The 22,184-nt window shown below is 49.2% G+C and overlaps 1 protein-coding gene across 5 annotated transcripts in view; it reads right to left on the bottom strand.

Moving 5' to 3' along the window:
• Positions 1 to 22,184, bottom strand: part of TTLL11 (tubulin tyrosine ligase like 11) — a 221,181-nt gene that overhangs the window by 32,381 nt on the left and 166,616 nt on the right. For all 5 annotated transcript variants that reach the window (XM_046023174.1, XM_046023178.1, XM_046023175.1 and 2 more), the window contains one exon: positions 4,441 to 4,692. In XM_046023174.1, coding sequence (XP_045879130.1) covers positions 4,441 to 4,692 — 252 coding nt within the window. The remainder of the gene's footprint in view (positions 1 to 4,440; positions 4,693 to 22,184) is intronic.

Below are 22,184 nucleotides of genomic sequence, written 5' to 3'. Positions count from 1 at the left end.
TGAATCTTGACTTTGCTATGTGACCTTGAGCAAGTCACTGAGGTTCTTTCCTTATTTGTACAATGAGGATAAGCCATTTTAAGGACTAGCTCAGTGCCTGGCACATACGGAGAAGTAGTAAAGGACAGCTCCCAGCCTTCCTCCATGACACAGAGCCATTTTGAAGAAATGTTTTTTCTTCTTCTTTTTTTTCCCCCAGAATCAAAGGGATTTGGGCACATATGATAGGAGAGAATCACAAATCACTCAAGTTCATTAGGAGCCCATGTATAGAAAGCTCTGAAATTATCAACCCCATTTCCTCTCAACAACTACTGACATCACATGGGAAATTTAGAAACCAACTTTTTCCACACTGTAAAATCCCATTTTTAGAATTTCTTTTGTGTTCATCCTTCTCCGTGAAAGAAAAGCAGCTTATTTCTCCTGGAGAGTTTTCCATAGGTGAAAGCTAACAAATGATCAATATTTGCTAATTTAAAAAAAAAACAAACCAACACTAAATAGGAGGGAAAAAATGACAACTCTGGTTGAGAAAATATGTTTTTTTTAAAGGTGACTGAATCCTAGGCATAGCATCTCACAGTATTACTGGAAAGAGATCATCACAGAACAGGGGGATTTTCAAAGTCACAGAGGAGTTAATGACTAGGGGAGGGGGAGGCCCTTTATACTTCTCTTCCAGAACATTCTAACATACCACGTTGCCTCTCAGAGCATAAAACCCCCCACAGCTACCCATTATGAAACATATTAATATCTCCCTATGAGCAAAGGGAGTGGAAGGGGGAAAAAAGGAAAAAAGAGAAAAACCATTCTCTAATTTAAAAAGAGAACAGGATCAGACATCACAAAGGGCCTGAGCAGGGCTCTCCAAGTGAACTGCCCTCACATGAAGCAGGAAGCAAATGCTCCAGGTGCCAAGGAGCCGTCTCCCTTTCCTCGAAACGAACCCGGTTCTGGCAAATGGTTTAATCTGCAGGCTGTGGAAATGGGAAATGCAGCAGGTGCAGACTGATGTTGGATCCTGATGGAGGCTACGTTTGCAGAACGTGTTCTTAGTAAATTACATAGGATGGCCCCCAGATTAGTAACCCAATGGAAGGAAACTGGCAAAAACGCATTTCTCTCAAAGAAAGCTGTCACACTGAAGAATCAGATAATTTCTATTTCTCAGAGAAAGAGAAGTCTCCACGCCCCAGGAATTATTATGACATAAAAAGAGAGAGAGAGAGGGAGAGAAAAGAGGCGCTTAATTCATGGTAATATGTGCTACTATTATGTGCCTCTTGAGAAAACGGCACGAAAAGCTGGTTCGACGAGTTAAGTCTAGACAAGGGAACGACAGTTCATTATTTCTCATTTCTTGGTAGAAAAGAAAAATAGAATGTGGCCAGACTGGCATTAGCATAATTCACTCCTAAAACTGCTGATCTACGCTGCACACTATGAGAGATGGTCACTGAAAATAAATTCGGTCGGATGTTTATTTTGTTCCCTCCAGTTCTCTTTAAGGAACTCGGAGAAAAAGAGTGGGTCATCCAGGTGAAAGCCAAGTTCAGCTTCTGCCGTTTGCGTGGGAGAACGGAGAGGAGTATATATCTCACCAGCAAATATGTCTCTTGTGCAGTGCTCCAGAGAAGGGCACTTGGCTCGATTTAACATATGGCATAAATATTATTAATTCATAATGAAGCAAAATTTGAACTGAAGTGGAAAGGAGAGAGAGAATGGTTGTTAGCAAGAGTAAATGCTTGCTGTTAAATTTAGCTGGCAAGATTGAACTTACTTCGATAAATCCAAGTGCAGAGAATATCATCTTTTACGATTAAGTTGCTGTTGGGATTTCTCGGTATATTTCAAAAGGAAAAAAAAAATCTATTAACAGTTGTGCAACATTTTCTCCACTTCTTCCCACATCTTTAATTACGCAGGACGTTGACTGGGAGGGTATAGAGGGAGGGGAGAGGGGTTCACTGTCCAAGTCCTGCTCCGGCCGTCTACTCCCCACCTGAAGACATTGTTCTCTCTGCTCGCGGTCGCCATGGTCACTGTCGCTCCCACCGACAGTGCTGGCAGCAGACCGGGAATGAGGGCTATAAGACCTAAGGGCCTCAAACCTGACAGTAACCAGTTTTACATGCAAATGCCCTTAATTATAGAGGAAAAAATGATGGAAAGAATCATAAAGCTTATCATACATGGACAGATTTGTAGCGATGTTTTCGACATCATCCAGTTCCCATCTGAGAGCGTTTTAGAAATCCCCTTTGTTAGAACCATTCTCAGTTCTGTTTTCTTCTCAAAGTCAGGTGTGAACATAGTATGTCCCTTGCCTCTCATGCCAGCGCTCACACACTGGTGGTTTCTATGGGCAGTCACACTTCGAACCCACACAGTGTTTAAAAATTATTTTCTGAATCACCACATCGATAGACATGTATTGAGATTTTACATAAAAATCAGCATTTCTAGCTTCTCTTGAAAACTCAAAAGCTCTGGTGATACGTGCCCAGGACAGCCTTTCCTTTAACTGGGGCATGTGTTCTTCAGGCTGCCGTAGCCCAGCCCTCCCCATCCTTCCAGAATCCACCTGCTGGCCTCCGCTTCTGGCCCAACCCCCGGCGGCAGCTGAGACTGTGATTCTTTCAGTATGTTATTTTTTCCAAATCTTCACTGCTCCCCCCCCATCTCTTATGTTTCAGTAGACTGTTATTAGGAGTTAGAAGGAAGCATCTGACATCTCTCTTCTCCCTTCTTCCTGACTGGAACTCGACCATGATGGCTGGATTTTGAGCAGCTATCTTGTGACATCAAGGCAAGCCCGAAGCTTGAAAAGCCCATGCTTAGGATGGACGGACCGGAAGACAGAAAGTGGGGTGTGATCACATTGTGGAGTCACTAACCAGCCCTGGAACACCCCCATGCCAAACTTCCTACTATTGAGAGAAAATTAATCTCACTATTTTAAAACACTTACAGATGGGTATCTTTTATAACGAGACAGATGCAATTCCCAAACAAGTCAGAAGGTGTCGGGTAGTATACTCAGGGAAGTAACAACATGTGTCTCTTGACTTTGTTGAGGATTCCCGCTGCTTAATGGAAATAATCATCACAAGACCCCCCACTTAGCAAACAGCTCCTGTCAAAGAGGCTCTGGGCCAGGTGTTTCAGGATGTGTTACATCCCAACCTCAAAATAACCTTGACAGGCAGGAGGGATTATTCCCATGTTACAGAAGAGGGAACCAAGACGTGGAGAAGGCCAGGGGTTTGCCCAAAGCCACACGGCTAGTAAATGACATGCCTCACTCAGGAGCCAGACCCAAAGCCTGGGCTCTTTCCTCCGCTCCACCCCCCCAGCCCAAGAGGACACAGAGGCCTTCTCTAGATCAATGTGTCAGTCCTAACTCAGGTTTCCTGAAACAGCAACGATTCCTACCAATTCTTCTGAACACTGGCCGTGTCTTCTGTGTGCTATCCCATCAGGAACAGAGAGAGCCAGAGTTGGAATTCATAGAATTCATTTGGAGAAAATTGTACGACAGAATGTTTCCAATTCAAGGCTTCTAATTATTTGCTTTAGTGACTAAAGCCACGAAGGATGTGACTTTGAGGTGGAAGGTAGAAATATGAAAACCAACGAGAAGCAGAACAGCAGCCCCGAATGCCAGCAGAGAGCTCCTTCGAGGTGGGGGACACCCAATCCTGGCGTAGAGCTGGCTTCCCCCCCATTTTATAGGGTCACTGAGTCTCAGAGCTGGTCCCTAACTTGCCCCAGGGTTACAACCTAGTAAGTACTATCTTGGGGACTTACTCCTGTGCCGCCCCAAAGTGCCCGGGGGAGTAGGGGCAAGTGGACGAATGATCAGGAGGCAGGGGTTATTTTGTGGCAAAAACACACTTGCTTTATCTCATGTCTTGTGTTTAGACTTCATGCAAATTTTGTATTGTATTCGATGATACAATCCTGTTATCTTTATATCAGGATGAATACATTAAATTATTTATCAACTGAATTATTTAAATTTTCTCTCCTGAAATGGACACTTGGGGCAGATGTGCCTTGTTTCTTTGCTGTGGCTTCATAAGCATTCAGCATGCAGCCACATACCTCTGGGAGAACATCACCCCCGCTTAAGAGCTACAAGGTCTGTCTGGGTCCAGGGGACAATGACTTCTATGTGGTTTAAGGAGCTGGTCCAAGGTAGCACCACCTTGTGTTTTCATGCCGTCCCAACTGTCACGTTCATGAACTCACTCAGCAAACAGGAGGGGACTGGGCCAGCCTCCAGAGCAACCTGACCCCAATCGGGGCGCCAACCTCATGGCACGGATGGGCTCCCCCAGAAGCAGTCATGGGGGATGGGACCAGCCAGACGTGGGGCTCCACTGCACCCTGCCTGAATCCCAAGCCAGAGGGGCTGGTCTCACTGACCTGATAAAAGTCCGAAAGCCTGTTGGTCCCAGCTTCATTGTCCCCTTGATCCCCAGGAACCGGATAAACAAATTTGCCATCCTGTCCACCAGGCGCAGGTAGTTGAACTGCTTGGCGTACTTGGGGAACACCTGCTTGAGGCAGATAGAGGGCAGGTGCTCTTCAGGATTGGGGTTGGCGTCGGAGGCGCTGGCCGGCTCGCTGTCAGAAGGCTCTTCCTTCACAGCTCGTGGCTGCTTAAGCTTCTGAGACCTGCAGAACACAAGCAATGAGGGACACGACCAGCGTCTGGAGGGGGAGTGACAGTAGGTAGAACACCTTCCCTCAGCCATTCTCCTTTCTCTACACTCACCGCAACCTCGGGAGGTGTGAACGCTCTATTTCTATTGTGCAGACCAGAAACCTGACCTCAGAGAAGCGAGGTCCCCAAGCTCACACAGCTAGCGTGGGACAAGGCCGGAACTCGAACCCGGGACAGAGCCAGGACCGGAAGCTTACACTTCCTCTGTTCTCTCACCCCAGATTCCCAATATGGCCATTCTCCTTTACCGCACTCGTGAATCAAGAGAATACTGTTACGGAGCAGCCTAGGTTTGATTTCAAACTCCTACTTGTGGGTAGTAATTGAATAATTAAGAAATATAAAAATCTCATTGGGGGCTGGCAAGAAGCCAGAAGCACAGTTCAATGAACAATTTGCAAAGATACATCAGCTATCCAATTCTAGGAATAGGCACAATTATGTTTTGGGGCTTAACTATTTTCTTATTTGGAACTCATACAAAAAAAAAATGATTATAGTGTTGTGATTCCTGAATCTGGTTATTTGATTCCGAAATTCTTCTGATATTCAAGAGAATTCCGCAACTAAGAACACTCACATACCCACCTCTGGACTGGAATGTTCTTTTCACTTCCAGACCCGCATGTCCAACTACCACCTGTTGCTGCTTCAGGATGGCCCCAGCCCCCCAGACCGAAACGTCCATTTCCTTCACCTCAAACCTACATTCCCCGTCTCCCTGGACGTCACTTGATCTGCTAGCTACCCAAGCAGGACATGCCAGGGTAAACGACAGTTCTCCTCTCCCTCTGCCTCTGCCACCAGTCCTAAGTCCTCAGTATCTCTTGAAACCAGCTCTGCTCTCCCCTGCTGGCCCTTGTCAACTCTTTCCTAGACTGTATCAACAGCCTCCAGCCTTTCTCATCCATAGACCCATAGACACTGGCACCAAGCCCCCTGCTCTTTTTTATTTTTCTTATTTTTAAAATATTATTATTATTATTTTTAGAGAGCGAGTGCAAGCAGGGGTGGGGTAGGAGCGTAGTGGCAGAGGGAGAGGGAGAGAGGATCCCAAGCAGCTTCCACGATTACTGCTCAGCGTGGAGCCCAACGCTGGGCTCGATCCCATGACCCTGAGATCACAACCTGAGCTGAAATCAAGAGTAGGATGCCCAATCGACTGAGCCGCCCAGCCACTCCTCGAGGCACCTCTTCTAAAGCAAACCCGGCTGGATTGTCCCTTACAACAACTCTCCACTGATTTCCCAAGTGCCTACAGTGAAGTTCATACTCTTCACTCTGGCACTCAAGGCCCCTTCGATTTCTTCTCCATCCTCCTCATTTCCTATCACTGTCCGAGACACACTATACCCTCAAAGGCCTTGGGCACGCCCTGCCACCCTACCCTGCTGCCCGTTGGTCTGGTCTGGGCCAGAGACTTGGAGCTCATTGGACACCAAGCTCTCTTCCCTCTGGTGCCTCCCTCTGCCCTTGGAGCTCATCACACCTTCCCCTTCGCTGTGCCGCCCACAGCTGGTCTGGGAACCGGTGTAACCCTTTCCATCCATAACCTGCATCCACTCCTGAGACAGAACCCTGAGTGCTTTGTACCTGGTCGGTAAATACTGCCCACCTGGCCAACTGCAGGAAATTTAGAACCGTGTCATCTGGTCTTGAGCTCAACACCAAAGCCATTTTCTACTCTTTCCTTTATTAAATGACCTCATTCCCTGCACTCCCACTTGCTCCCCGGTTCCTCTGCCCAAGCGGCCCGATATTTGTCTAGATGCCGATCCCTCCCTCACATCTCGTGCAACCCTAACTCATCCAGCTCTCTCTCTCATTCAACTTTGTTTCAATCTGGATCGCTTCAGGTGCTTGGGAGATGTTTCCTCGAATTTGCTGAATTGGGAGCTTGCTTTTAAAGGCCAGGCGGGGCTCAGAGAAAATACCAAGGTTATGATATTTTGCATACCATAGGGTCTTTTTAACAGGGAAGAGGTTTGATAGAGAAACAGCAAGCTTGACAGCCCTGTCCCAAGAGTCTTCTCTTCATTCTGGGTCAAGGAGTCAGCCCCTAAGAAAGAGAAACCCCTTGTGTGAGTCAAGGGCTGTGAGTTCTGTTCGAAGATCCTTCTGTGTGGGTCTTGGGTCTTGGCACGGGTCTCAAAGCAATGATAGAACGAAGACAGAACCAGAACTTTCCACCCCTCCTTTTTCTTTCTTTTTTTAAAAAGATTATTTATTTATTTTAGAGAGAGAGAATGTGTGTGAGAGATGGAGGCGGGGGAGGGGCAGAGGAAGAGGGAGAGAGAATTCCAAGCAGTCTCCCCGCTGAGCACAGAGCCCCACGTGGGGCTCGATCCCATGACCCCGAGATCATGACCTGAGCAGACATCGAGAGCCAGACGCTCAATTGACTGAGCCACCCAGGCGCCCCAGGAAAACCCCTTTTAAAGTTCAGCCCTGTGTGGATGGTTCTGGGGAACAAAGACTTGCCCACCAAGGAGAGGCCTGATTCCTGGGGAGAAACACCTTTCCCGGGTGGGATGTGATCTCCCTCCAGCCAAGCCGGTTTCATCATCATGTCCTTGAGTTCAAGAACAGTAAATAGAAGTCAGGTGGTTACTTTTCAGATGAAATGAAATGTTTTCACATGAAGGTTATAGGAAGACAGTTAAGGAAAGAATAACAGTGTTTCTGGAGATTAGCTCTTAAATTCCTGGCTAAGTGGCAATCACTGACTTTAGAAGCACTCATTAAGTTTTTGTTAGAGGGAAGATTTGGAAACGTGCAGTTTGAATGTGCTCAGTGCTGATGGAGAGAGCTCAGAACTCTTCCCAATCAGCCATCCCATCTTCATTGTCTCATCCGCTCTTCGCACAGCCCTGTGACGTGACTGTTATTTTTATGCCCCTGTTCCAGGTGAAGACACCAAGAGGCAGCAAGGTTTGCCGCGGCTGAACCAGAATCAAAAATCTGTCCTTCCAACCAGGCTTCCAGCTCACCCCCTACCACTCCACTGCGCCACAGCGCAGCAGGATTCACGGGGTGGGGGTGGGGGGTCCACAGAATCCAATGTACTGTTATTTACGTTGTGTTTTAAATAGTGTTTTTAGGTTATAATAGTCATCCATGCTCTTTGTAGACATTTTGAGAAATGTATAAAAGAATGTAAATCATTTGTGATCCACAGGTCAGGGATAAACACCACCGTGTTTTGGTTTCTTACCGATGTTTGTAAAGTTAGGATCACATTCCACGTAGCATAAACCTTCTTTGTAATGACATCACGAGTGTCTTCTCATGGCATTAGAGACGTTTTCGGGAGCGTAATTTCTCATGGCTGTGCGATATTTGGTATTAAGCCCGAATCATATTTCAATCAGCCACCCCCTCAGCTGAATGTCTCTGTGACCTGTCTTTGACCAAATGGGACATGGTGGTCAGTCCCTAGGCGATGTCATCCCTCCCAGAAACATAACATGTCACAGCTGGCAGCAGCCTTGGAGGTCATTCTGTCCAATGATGTCATCTATCTCCTCGGATGTCGTCTACTGTATACAACATAAAAAAACCACTTTAAAATGTATATCGTTGCGGCATTTAGCACATTCACAATGTCGTGTACCCATCGCCTCTATCTAGTTCCAGAACATTTCCACGATGGTGCCGTTTCAGAGGAGAAACTTTAATTCCAGGCAGATAAGGCCACTAGCCCCAGGGGCTCCTTTAATTAGCAGATGGCCCAGGGTACTGATGGCCTCCGGCCAGGGTTGCCCAGGTGATGGGGACCCCGGCCCTCCAGGGGACCTCCTGTGCTGGGGAAGTTTTCCCAATGCTGTGCATGTCAGAGAATGTCTCCCACCAGCATCCTCAGCCCGCGCCCTGCCCTATGCCCAGAGCTGCACAGAATGAGGGTTTTTTCTCTTTAACATGAGCCCCTCGCATTTCCTTCAAGGGCTGCTGTGTTTACTGGCTGACTACCATTTCCCTTCCTTCCTGAATCCCAATTAATAAGCTCAAGATGAAAAGGGCCTTCAAAGCCACAGATACCATTTCCATGGACTCAAAACCACAAATACAGGGGGAGTGTTTCACTCAACCGGAAGAAGGCAATAAAAGATGTAGCTGGCCTAGAAGATGGAATAAAACAACGAGAAGCGGTATATTTGCTGGAGCTAATTCCAATGATCACATCGAGATCCAAGTTATCGCAAATACTCTAAAACCCTGCTTTTATTTAATGGCATTTTAATGGAAACATCAGGTTTATGAAATAAAAGTGACTGGTAAAGAAAACATAAATCAAGCTTACTAGTCCTTTGAGGTAATTTTTTTTTTTTATTATTGAATTTGGTATATCCTTGGCTCATTAAAATTCTGGAAAGTTTTCTCTATTATTGTTTTTCAAATTAAATGGGATTCTCTGTTATTAAAACCACCTTTCTCTATTTTGCCTGGAAATCCTATTTATTGGGGACGGACTATGTCAAGCATTGGGCCAAGCAACTTACTTATGCTATCTCAGCGTTCCTCATAACAGTTCTATGAGGTAGGTAGAAATTAGTGCCATTTTACAGATTAGAAACCCAAGATCCAGAGAACCTGGACAAGCCCAGAATCCCAAGTCCGTAGTATAAACAGAATTCGTACTTACGACTGTATCACTACACATTCCATACTTATCTCACTAGAGAGTTCTTGTGCCAATTTGATTTTTGTTTTGGCACTAAGTTGATCTAAATCAAACCATAGACTTTTTTCTTAGGCATATACTATATTTCCCCAGAAATTAATAAAACAGGAAGGCAGACAAAGCAATGTTAGATTCCAGCTTCAGAGAAAGTACATGAATTCTCTCAGAGAAATAATTCCCATTTTTAGTTCCGAATGCCTTCAATAATTTATTTGTTCATGAACTATTTCCCAAGCATTTCCTTGTCCCAGGAGCCTCGGATACATGGGTGAGGTGGCCGAGGTTCTTACCAGTCAGAAGTGTGTGATCAAGTGGGGAAGACAAGACCCATCTGTAAACAGTGAGTGAGTCGGGTGAAAATGGCCAGGGGAGCATCCAGAGAAGGACCTAGGGCACATGGAAGGAGGTCGGTTTGCCGGGTCCTGGTAGTAGGCATGGAGGGAATACAACAAGGAAGCTGCTGTGGGTCTTATAGGACCTTGGATGTCAGACCTCTTGGATCTGGTGGTGTCGGAGATCAGAAGTGGTAGATTTACAAGAGAGGAGGGGCAAAATCAGAAGTCTGGTGAAGGTGAATGAGCCTGCCAGCAGTAATCAAGGAAGGGGAGTGGATGATGCTAGGAAGTTCCTGCATTCTAGGTCAATGGTTCGGAAAGCATATGTCCTGGACCAGCTACATCAACACCGCCTGAGAACTTGTCAGGCATACCAATTCTTGGCCCACCCCAGGCCCACGGACTTAGACACTGAGTGGGCCGAGCACTCTGCTTAGCAAGCCCCGTGGCCGACTCTGATGAAGGCTAAGGTCTAAGAATCACTGATTTGGGTGAAAGGAAGTAGATATGGCAACTGCTGGGTCATGGGGGACAGAAAGGGATAGAACACCCAGGATCGGGTTCCCAGGCAATCTGGGGCTTGGCAGCCTTGGTGGGCAGTGGCGCTGCACTGGCAAAAGGAGGTAGGCAGGCTTGTTTCCCTGCCACGTGGCTGACACCCGTCCCCGCAGTCACTTGGGACTTCAAATGCACATTGTCATTCCTGAAGAAACTGCTAACCACGTACAGCAGAAGTGCCTTAAATTAGCCCAGCAACTAATTTAAAGAGCTGGAGGATGAAGTCACTAAAAATAAATGAAATCACCATGTAGCCCAGCTCTGTCGCTGGATAACTCTCGGCCATCCTACGGCCCCATTTGCTTGCTGGTGGCGCTATGCTATTGGAAGAGAAGACAAGAGACAACAGAATGGCTGAAGCGTGTGTTTCCAGAATTGATGAGGAGAAGGACTCAGTGAGGGAACTTTGTCCCATGCTCCAGGCCCTGTAAGACCCATGCCGGGTCTATTTCTCCCTGCGCTATCCATGCAATGCTTCTCTGGCCACGGCCCCCTGCCCTGGTCGCTTCCTTCCACAGCACGGTGAGACAGCGACAGCAACAAATACCATAGTGATGACACTGGCGGTACTTACTTGGTGCTAGGAACCGTGGTTTAAAAAAATTTAACCTTGATGAAATCCCACCAAGTAGGTGTTACAGTTATTCGCATTTTACAGACGAGGAAACTAAGGTATGAAGACACAGACTAATCCAGGATAGAAACCCCGTGGGCGGGTGCCAGAGTCCTTGCTTCTGAACAGTGCATGATGCTTCCTCCGTGCCCGAGGACTTAGCAGCACTAAGCATCAAGAGTCGGGCGGGATACCTGCAGCATCTCATTCGAGCCTGGCCATGACCCTATGACTTACAGACTGTAAGTGATGAAAAAAATTAACTTCAGAGAAGTTAACCCACCTTCCAAAGGCCACTCGGCTATTACAGGGATATGGGTGAGGATTTGCCCCTGGATCTATTTCAGTTCAAAGTCCAGGTGCTTTCCCCTCCATCAGGCTACAACTCACTGTGGTTAAGCACCTTCTCTAAATGCATTTTTACCTCCGACAGTGGAGAGAGTCTCTTACTGATGGGATGGCCGGCACGAGGCTTCTGAGGGAGAGTGACTGGGAGGACACCCAGCCTGAGCCTAGCACAAAACTTTGGCATTGCTTAGATCAAAAACACAGCCTGCCCATGAAGCGTCCAGATGAATCTGCTCAGGGGAGGGCGGGGGCTTATAACTGACCTCGGTGTGGCGACCTGGAAGCAACAGCACGTACCTGGAGGGGCTGTTCCCTTTTGACCGCCAAACCACTCAATCCCTATTTTACCATCACAGCCTCCCAAGAGTCACAGATGCACCGTGTTTGTCACGGGTATGAATTAACAAGGGCCCAGCGGCCACAGCAGCAGACTGGGTCTCGGTCCCTGCTGCGGACGAGCTCCCCGAGCCACCAGGCAGGGGCGGGGGTGGGGATGCTGCAGGACCATCTTCCTGCCAAGGCGATGAGTTAACAAAAGAACACACACGAGGATTTCCTCCGGTGCCCCCATTCCCACAGACCCAGAACTCATGCTATTTCAGCGCTGGAAGGGCCTTCAAGGGTCATGGGGCTCAGCCCTCTCATTTTCCGGATGAGGAAACTGACAGCTCATTTTACAAAGACCTCGCAAGATGCTTCTTTTCCAACACAGCTCTCTCTGCTCGGCCCCTGCGCACAGAGCCGGCGTCTTGCCATCGTCCTTGTTCTCTTTGTCTTGGGCAGTTAGAGTAAATGAAGCGCACCGTTACGTGGGTGGGTTGGGGGGGCAGCTGCCCAGCCGCTCCTCCCCACAGGGCACCAGCCGGGTGGTCCCCCGGAACCCCGGCTCTGCACCCTCGAGCAGGGTGACCTCAGTCAAGTCATCCAGCCCCAAAGCTTCAGTTTCTTCTTACCAAAAATGGGGAAAACAATGGCGCCTAACCTATAGGGCTGATGTAATTACAGGGAAGGTGCCTACATCGGGCTCGGCACAGGTCTTTGATACCTGTTAGCTTCTGTGATTTGAATCGCCAACGTCTTTATCTCCCCTATGCCATCATCTCAAGAGGCTCACTGTCTAGTCACCATCGATGGGAGAGATCAGTGTACCCCCTGAGAATCCCAGGGACTATGGGGTTTCTGTAACCACTCTCTGACATTCTGCTGTACTGGCAGCTCATGTAACTAGAACCTGGACCGTCCTCCCGCTCCCCTGACTGTCTGGGGAGGCTCGCCGCAAGCTGGCCAGGTCACCCTGCACCTGTCTCTTGTCCCACCCGAAATAAATCCCCCAGATGAGTGTCCTCTTCTCAGACCTCACTGGATACCTGCCCAACCTGACATCCCGGTTCTCTACTGAGGATTACTGATGTCACAAAAAAATATTTGTTGCTCCTCAGGTAAAGAAAGAATTAAACTGTGGAATGAGAAGGCGCACTCGGGGAGGGGCTTCTCACCCCATTTTTCTTTTCAGCATACAGGGAAGTCGGGGCAGACCCTGCTTGAGGTGAGGCGCCACAGAAGAAGCGGTGGCAAGGGCAGGCAAGGGCAGGCAGACCCAGTTTTCCTGACTTCCCACCTAGAGCCTTAAAAAAAAAAAGAAAGAAAAAACCCAAAACAAAGAACACCACCCCTAAAGCTGAATCGCCAGAGTGGCCAAAATTCTGAATCTGAATGAAAAGTTTCAGACTCTCAAGGCCCCTCTGGGGGGCAGGGAGGAGAATCGTTTTTTGCCCACAGGGCTGAGGAGTCCCTGCTTTAACCCCACCAGCGGGTTGGCCACTGTCTTTCTACGGAAGATTGGACCCGTGTTGAGCTTTGCACGGGGACCCGGAGACGGGTTGTTCGTCCCGCGCCTTGCCTGCACCGGCTGCTGAGGCGCCCTACATGGGGCCCACCTCATGAACAGAGCCCTTGGGGCTGCTGGCCGGCCTTGCCTTCCAAACTCCACATTCCTCCCTCTCTGCGTAAATGTGCCTTCCCAAATTATCCATGGGAAAAACACTCACCCATCAAATCTTGGACTTCATAGCATTTTTTCCTAGAAAACTCTCCACAGGCTTTGGAGCTGGAATGAGCCATTCCTATCTCTAAAACCTTTCAGAATTTGTACATCGTCCTCATCCTCATCACAAGAGGTACTGGGAACTGCATCTCTCTCCGGCCCGAAGCTGAGCCCACGGTCTGTGTTCTAACACGGGGTCTGGCACACAGGAGGTGCTCAGGACATCCGACAGGGAATACAGATGGACACTGTTCCCCTGAGTTCTCACAACAATCTAATCAATCCCTTGGGTTTACATCCAAGGATGCTGAAGCTTTGAGAGGTTAAGTTAGCTGCTGGGGTGAGGAGGCTGGGACCAGAGTCCTGTGGCCGGGACACTGCTGTACTCTCCACTTCCGATTGCCAGAATGTGTTCTCCTTTCTCTTTGTCCCTCCCAGTGATGGGAAGATCCTGGCTGTCTTCAGGGAGAACAAAGATTTCCTAGTGGCAACAGCAAGGCACTGTCTATGTGACAATTGTAATCAGGGGTTGTATTAGCCTCTGTTTTACCACCTCCAAAATTAGCGGAAAAGGCCAACTTGAGCTTTCATTGTCTAGTTGTGCTAATGAAGGGATCCTTTTAATTACACACTCAGGGCCTCTCTGCAACACAAAGCATTTTAGTGTTTAAACACAGCTCTGCACCGAAGTACAGGCCTTTGTGAACACAGATGATAAGCGGGGAAACCATGTGGAGAAGTCATCACCGTGATTCTTTTTGGCATTCAGTTTCATCCAAACGCAGTTCATTTTTGGGTGTAATCCTATTCTCTTTTGTATACTGTATGCCTGGTGAACCCTAACCTAGGGATTCTGTAGGCATATCCCAGGCCAAATTTTCTTCCCCCTCAAATTCTGGATGGAATCTGCTCACTTTGTGAATTTCACCTGCCCCTGATTTGCCCTTGAGGGTCTGCCCCACTGGGAAGGGCCATACGGCTGTCTGGTCAACCCGCAGTGAGGGTGTTGAACACAAAACGATCTTCACTCAGGGTCCCAAGGGCATTCTGAGGCTGTTTTCTTGTGTGTCCTTCTATATGGGATTTTCGCTAATGTGAGTGAGGCTTTATGGGGCTGATCCCACAGACCTTTCTCAGGCAAGGATGCCATGACTTTGCATTTGTATTTGGTCAGGGGGTAAGGGGATACCACTTGTTGAGCCCCGCTCTGGGCTAGAAACTCTCCCATGTATCAATTATCGTGGTTAAGCCGCAGGAGACCTGAGATGGAGATACTAACATATACTCCGGAACCTGAAGGCCTGGGTTGGAATCCTAGGCCTGTCGCTCCCTAGCTTGGTGACTTTGGAAAAGTCTCTGAACCTGCTCGTGCCTTGCTGTCTTTGTCTGTACAATGGGGATAACAGTTCTCCCTAGGTCACAGCCCCGCTGGGAAACTTAAACGGGCTCATACATACACGCAGAGCATTGAGAATGACAGCGGGGGGGGGGGGGGGCAGTAAGCACTCAGTAAGTGTTGGCTGTTTATCCAACGAAGCTAAGCTCAATTAAATGACATCCTTGAGGTCATGTGGCTCCCGGAGTGAATCATCTGACTCTGACTCTCAAGACCTCGTTCTTTCCAGGCTTCCACTGAGCTTCGGCCGTGCAGACGGGGTCCTGGGTTGGCGCTCTGCTAGGGCACTGCGATCTGAACCCAGCAGGGCATGGCCTAGAGAAGGTCCATTGGCGTGCTTGCTGCCCTCCTGACGTCAGTGTGAGTGCGCTTCTCCGGCCTTTCTTCTTTACCGCCTCAGACACGCTGCTCTTCCTGGGGCTGCCAAGTTTCCTCCTTATTGCCCCGATCTTCTCGGCCTCTCTCTAGTTCAGCTTCTTCATAGTGTCCAATGACGCTTAACCGCTCTTTCTGGAACTCTTATTTCCTGGCTTCCGTGCCTAAGTGTTCTCCAGGTGTTTTCCATTCTGTTTTTGCTTTTTTGTTTTCCCTCCTAGTATGGTAGATCGTCCTCTAAGCCTCTGTCCGTGACCTGTTTCCTACCCTACCCAGTCTCCCTGGACCATCTCATTTACACGTGGAGATGACTCTGAGATGTACTCACACCCCAGCAGCTTCTGCAGCCCCCCGCCCCCGCGCCTTGATACGCGTGCCCTGCTCCCCCGGCACCAACAGCCAGGCTCCAATCCTACACACCCTGCAAAAGCCAACACTTCGAATGCCAGCCTGCCCACGGGCCTCCCCTCATCCCTCCCACCAGAAAACACGCTTCTGGATTTCCCACAGCACCTCATTCGCACCTCTCTTGTGGAATCTATCATTTTCTAAACTTATATTACGGCCATTTAAGTCTGTGGCTTCTCTCCCCCATAGACTGAGTTTGCAGAAAATAGAATCCATTTTTGTTCTCCTTATAGTACTCTACCTCTAACAGGTAATGCAAAAAAAAGACCCACTGACAGATGACTGGGGAAGAAAAGTATTCTGTAAGACAAATAACAGGAGGAAATTTGGTGTGATTCTGCCCGAAGGCAAGAAAATGGGCAGGGTGACCTCTGGGCGTCATTTTCAGCTTCAGGTTTTAGAGGGTCTTTTTTTTTTTTTTTTAGGGAAATAGGGCAACAATAATAATTCCTGGCAATGAGAAGAAGTCATCGGGTTCCACTCCCTCCTAACTGTCTGGTCTTGGGGAAGTTGTGTTACCACTCAGCCTCTGTTTCTCTTCTGTCAGCTGGAACTGGACAACAGAATCTCCCTCCCAGCGGTGTGGAGGGATTAAATGAGAGGCGGGGGTCCTGGCTGCAGCACCAGTAAGTGAGAACAAAATGTCAAAAACCAGCGACTTCCGGTCAGCTGAAGCCCAACCAGGAAGATTTAACTGTCTCCTCCTGTCCATAGCACTCTTTCCCTCCAAGAGTTTTGGTCCTAACAGAATGAGTTTTTTTTTTTTTTTAATTCAGCTAATAAATTAGGCATATGCATATTAGCAACCAGGTCCAGAGAGAAAGCCTAACTTTTTTCTCTCTGCCATTTGAATTCCCCTAACATAGAGTTGTTGTCAAAATCCATTAAAGTATTAATTTCTCTTGTCACTGCACAATTCCCCAAGCAGACATCCAGACAGTGTGCTGTGCTGCTGCTCACAGAAGTACTAAATGTTCAGTTATCATGGTACATTTCTGAGATGATGCCTCCCTGATGGCTTTGGAGAGATTGCAGAAGTTCAAGTACAAGGTTAAGGTCGGGCGGCAGAATGGCAACAGTTTGGGGACTGCACATCAAGGCAGGCCCAGGGCTGAGCCCCAGCTCTCCACTTAGCCACTGAACAGCCTTGGGGAAGGTACTTAACCTCTCTGAGTATCAGTTTCTTCATTTGCCAAATGGTGACAATGACACCAGGCACACGGGGTTTGGGGAGAACTGTGTGGAATACGAAGCGTAGAGAACCTCATAGAATGCCCGGCATATCCCTGGTCCTCAATAGGAGACAGCTTAGACGTCCCAGAGATTTGGAGACGTGCAGATGGGGGGCTCGAGGCCGTCACACCCACTCATCACCCCTTCCCGAGGGACAGCTATGAGGGGCGGTGTGCTTTTTGTGACACCACGGCCCCAACCCCAGCACACCGACACTATCTCCTATCGCAATGGCTTCTCCAAACGCCCATTCAAATAAATTAGTAGCCTCACTTGACCAACACACCAGGCAGGAGGAAGAGGTTTCCGTGCCAACGGGAATGCGGGGGGCACCCTGCACCCCAAGAAAGAAAACAAGAGAAAGCCAATCATTTAGTTTCCCAACTACCAAGCACGGTGCGGAGCTGAAGTCAGAGCTGGCCTCTTCCTTGGTTGCCATGGCAACGTCGCTGACCTAGCCCGTCCTGCAAACACATGCGAGACAGCGCGGGGCACCCGTGGGAGGTGGGGTCCAGGGACGTGGGCGGTGCGGCAGCGGGTCCCTGCGAGAGGTGCTCTCACCTGCTTTTCTGAAACACAAAAACCGCTGGCAAAAGTGCGGCCCTTGCCAGGGAACGGGGAAATCCCAGTTGCTATCGTAAAGTTCCTTTGGTGATCGTGAACGGACTTAGAGCCCAGCAGAAAGGTCAGTTCAAACCTGGTGAATGAACAGTTACTGCTTCCTCAGCCGCAGCGCAGGGATGGGGGAGAGGGCCGCGCACCTCTCCTGCCGGTCGGGTGAGGGGGCGGTCTGCTCAGCATCCAGGGAAATGTGCCTGACGCCGAATCTGCTGCCTCGAGCTACCGTGTGGTTCAAACCCCAAATCTATGGAGCAATTTCCCATCCACGATCTATCATCCATGAGCAACAGCCCGGGAAGAAAAAAGCAGGGCACCCATTTTACAGGTGAGAAAATGGAGTGTTGCCACCGTGAATCAAATGAGCGCTGATACTTTCGTGTTCTCTTTTCTCGATTACTCTCTGTCCCCTGCGAGGCTTAATGTGTGATAGCACTTGAATTTGCCAAAAAATTCAATTCTTTCCCTCACTCTTAAGCTCAAGGTCACTTTAAAAGTCACTTTCCAAGTCCAACACTTGCCAGTCAAATCCACCCAGATGTCCCACTTGCAGTCAAGTTGAGCGTGATTTGTTCCCCAGCCCCCCACAAGCCTGCTTCTTGCTGTTTCTACACGTGTTGTTTTGGCAACTCCATATTCCCAAGTGAGCCAAGCCTGAAGCCCTGAAGTCGGCTTTGGTTTCTTACTCGTGCTCACCCAGGTTCCCGGGCACTTGTATACTATCCCTTTTCTACACAGAGGCTCTGATTCAAATGTCCTGGGGAGTCCTAGGAAGTGGAAGGAGGGAGCACGGTGGTTAACCACAGAGACTGTGGGGTCAAGGCGTCTGGGATCTTGCTCACTCCATGCCTGTGGGCTGAACACCTTCTGTGGTCTGGTCCTAACGACTAGTGAGGCTATTATCGTTCTTTTTTTTTTTTTAAGATTTTATTTATGTATTTGACAAAGAGAGATCACAAGTAGATAGAGAGGCAGGCAGAGAGAGAGAGAGAGAAGGAAGCAGGCTCCCTGCTGAGCAGAGAGTCCGACACGGGACTCGATCCCAGGACCCCGAGATCATGACCTGAGCCGAAGGCAGCGGCTTAACCCACTGAGCCACCCAGGTGCCCCGCTATTATCATTCTTAATATGATCCCCATTTTCCTTATGAGACATTTTCCTATGAGACACAAGTGTGGTGACATAAATTTCCCAAGGTCATCGGGATTGGCTGGATATGAGCCCTTACATATAACCAACACGCAAAGCTCTTTCCCTCTTAGCTATAGTTTTCTTAAGAGCAAAGCCCATGGGCCACATTTGTGTGTCACGGCTTCTGAGGGGTGAGGATATGGTTGGTTCTCCCTCCCATGACGACCCTTTCTCACTGTGTGACCTTGGGGAAACAACCAGAAGATGGCTAGAGGTCTATAGCTGGCCGAGTAGTGGCCCTAAGCCCTGGCACCTGGCAACGTGATTTTATTTGGAAAAGGATCTTTACAGATGCAGTCAGATTAAGGATCTTGAGAGGAGGTTATCCTGGATTTGGAGAAGGCCCTAAATCTAGGGATAGCTATCCTCAGAAGAGAAAGGCAGGGTGAGATCTGACACAGACACACTGAGAAGGGGCTGTGGGAAGAGGAGGCAGAGATGGGGAGTAGGAGCACCGGAAGACAAGCAGCGCCTGCCGCCACCACAGGCTGGAAGGAGCAGGGAGGAGTCTTCCCCAGAGCTTTCGGAGGGATCATGGCCTGACCGACACCGCCTGGCCTCAGAGCTGGGTGAGAATGCATGTCTGCCGCTTGAATCCAAGAGGGAACTTGCTTCTGCAGCCCTAAGAGACCAGCACAAGGTCTCAGTTTCTGAAATGGGTCACCCCGCCGGTTACTGTGAGAGAATGTGACTGGAAACAACTAGAATAGTGACCTGGGCACAGGAGGCCCCCAATAAATGTTTGCTGAGCCAAATTAAAATATCCCGAGTTACTACCCTGGGAACTTCTCTCCAGGACACACCTGGCTGACTGGTTCTGCCTAGAGTGAGATGCTTGTGAGATGCTTAACTTCAGAACCCAGGAGCCAGAAGGAGAAGCCACAGGGACGATCTCCTCTGAGCCCAGGTGTGGAGGAAGAACGGGAAGCCGGCAGAGATATCTGTGTCCTTGTGAGGCTGGTAACTGAGTGCTGGCCCGTCTCCAGCTCTGATGAGCCTGTCACGGTGGGTTTCACAAAACATCTGTTTCGGGAACAAGCCTGTGGTTTCAGGCAAGCTCTAGAGATAATAGTATGTTTTTCCTACATACAGCCATGACATGTGCACTGAGGCTGAATATTTCTAAATGTGACCAATTTCTTAAGTGGCGGAAGCCGATCAGACTCTTCAAGAACGTTGATGGCATGTGGGCAACCCCCGCCGTGTCCTGGGCGGCTGCAGACGTGGCTTGCAGGCAAGCGCCTTGGGGAGTAGGTGGGCAGTGAGCTCTCAGCAGTGGGTCTCTCTAAAGGTTGTCTTAATTCTGCAAGGGAGTTGGGTCCCTCGGCTTCATGCATATGGATGCAGCAGTGGTTGAATGGTAACCTGCGATTTTTCTTCCCCACGTTAATGGATTTGGGTTGGCCACTGAGTATTTGACGAGGAAACGCTATGCCAGTGCACATACCAATGATCCCCAGGACGCGAATGCAGCTTTGCTGGATTTGACTCAATTCTGGCCCAAGATAAGCAAGCACGGGTGCAGCATCCCGTGTGAAATGAGCAGACCGTGCCTTGGCATGAGATAGACAGAGCACCGGAAGGCAGACCAGCAATCAGGAAGATGCCAGAGCCCTTTCCCAGTCGTCCCACAGGTGCTGGGGGAAGGAGGCGTGCCCATGAAGCAAACTCCGCCCCATTCTCCCTGGAATTTGATCTGAGGAGAGGGGCTCCCACCCCTTGGGCAGGTAGAGGAAGGCCAGAAGGCACCTGTCCCCACGGGCCATCTCCTCTTACCCTGGCTAGTGTGCTCCTGGGGAGTCAGGAAAAAAGCAGGGCGGAAGGGCTTGGGGGTGCCCAGGAAGCCCCAGCCCACACTGGGTGCCTGGAGTGAGCTGTGCCCCATTCCCTTAGCTTGCTGTAGCCCTGGCCTCCAGAACGGACTCTGGGTCTCTGCATTCCAGACTCTGCCCGGCCCGAGCAGCCTCCCCTTTCTTAACCTTCTGCAGCTGGAGTCCCAGCATGCCATGGGGCCAAGTCCCGCCTGGCTGACTGCTAAGCCCCCAAGGCCAGGTCCGTAGAGTACAGAAAGCAGTGATCTGGCCACCTTTCCCAGAATACCCTATGCCTGCAGACTGCTTCCAGAGTGAGCCACGGGGCCAAGGAGTCAACGCATTTAGAAAGGAAAGAGCTTTAAGTCATAGAGACTGGTGGTCATCATTCTGTATGTAGGCAAGGACTGAGCTCTGGAGACGGGGAGCGGTTTGTCTAAGGTTTCCTGGCACTCGGACTTTATGGGTCAGGAAGAATACAGGTTTCCCATCTCCCAGCACACTTTGCTGGAACAATATCCTTGGCTAATATCAATCAGCTCTGTGCAGACAGTGCCCTATCTGGCTCATGTCTGACTCTCGGGCAGCAGCTTGGGGCCAGGCCCAAGTTGGAGCTCAGGAACTATTATTTACACTTGGCTGAATGGATCTCCTTTGTAAAACAAATCAGATGCAGACCTGTTCCTGAAGCCAACACAAAGGTGTCATTTCAGGATTCCACAAACAACTCAACTCCGGGAAGGGAGAGGCTGTACCGGCCTACAAAATGGTGCGGAAGTGGGGAAGGATGTTGAATAGATTTGTCACGTCGCTGTGTTAATTTTTTCCTTGTCTAACTAATTTTTTCCTTGTCTAACTGTGATCCTGTGTCCTTACAGGAGCAGCAGCCCTTTATCAGAGGCTGTGGTGTCCAGGCACTGCCCTGAGGACCTCGATCCAAGGTCGTATTTAGTCTCGCCCTCACTCCTGCCTGGTAGAACATATCAGGCCTTCTTTATAAGTAGAAACTGAGGCTCAGGAAGATAAGCGCCTTGCCAAGGTCACGCGGCTCACAGAGCGGGAGCGAGCGCGGCTTCTAGCTAGGTCTGTGCTGTTTTACCAACGTCAGGCATTCTGACATAAGGAGAGCGACACAATGCCAGGAGATAGGATCTCACCGAGGCGAGACGTGTGTGAACACGTCTCATTCTTTCAGCAACCCCAGGAAGTGTCGTCTCCGCCTTCCAGGGGAGGAAAAATAGGTCTAGAGAGGCCAGGTGATCCTGGACAGTCTAGAACCAGGGAAGAGTGAGAGAGCTGGGGTGGACTGGCTGGTTGCCCGACTTTGGGTCAATGACCTGACCCAGATTCTTAAACAGTTTCTTAAAGTACAGATAACATGAAATGTATCATTCTCACCATTTTTAAGGTACAGTTCAGTGCTATTGAGTATTTTTGTACTTTTGTGCGACCACAACCACAATCCATGTTCCCGGACTTACACTCTGCATGTTACACACCAACTCCCCATTTCCTGCCTCCCTGGCCCCCGGCAACCGCCATGCTACTTCCCGGCTCTATGAAGCTGACCCTCTAGGAAGCTCATGTCAGTGGGAGCATACAGTGTTTGTCCTTTTGTGTCTGGCTTATTTCTCCCGGCACAATGTCCTCCAAGTTCATCCATGCTGTAGCAGGTCTCAGACCTCCTTTTTAAAGGCTGAATAATACTCCACCGGGGGATTGTACCACATCTCATCTGTGCCCTCTTCACGTGGGCTGCTGCCACCTGCTGGGTGTTGTGAGCAGTGCAGTAGGTGAAATACTCGGAAGCGCTTCCATTTCTGTCACAAACC

This window comes from Meles meles, chromosome 11 (assembly GCF_922984935.1).
Source record: "Meles meles chromosome 11, mMelMel3.1 paternal haplotype, whole genome shotgun sequence".
Classification (NCBI taxonomy): Eukaryota; Metazoa; Chordata; class Mammalia; order Carnivora; family Mustelidae; genus Meles; species Meles meles.
This window is presented reverse-complemented; position numbering and strand designations above follow the sequence as displayed.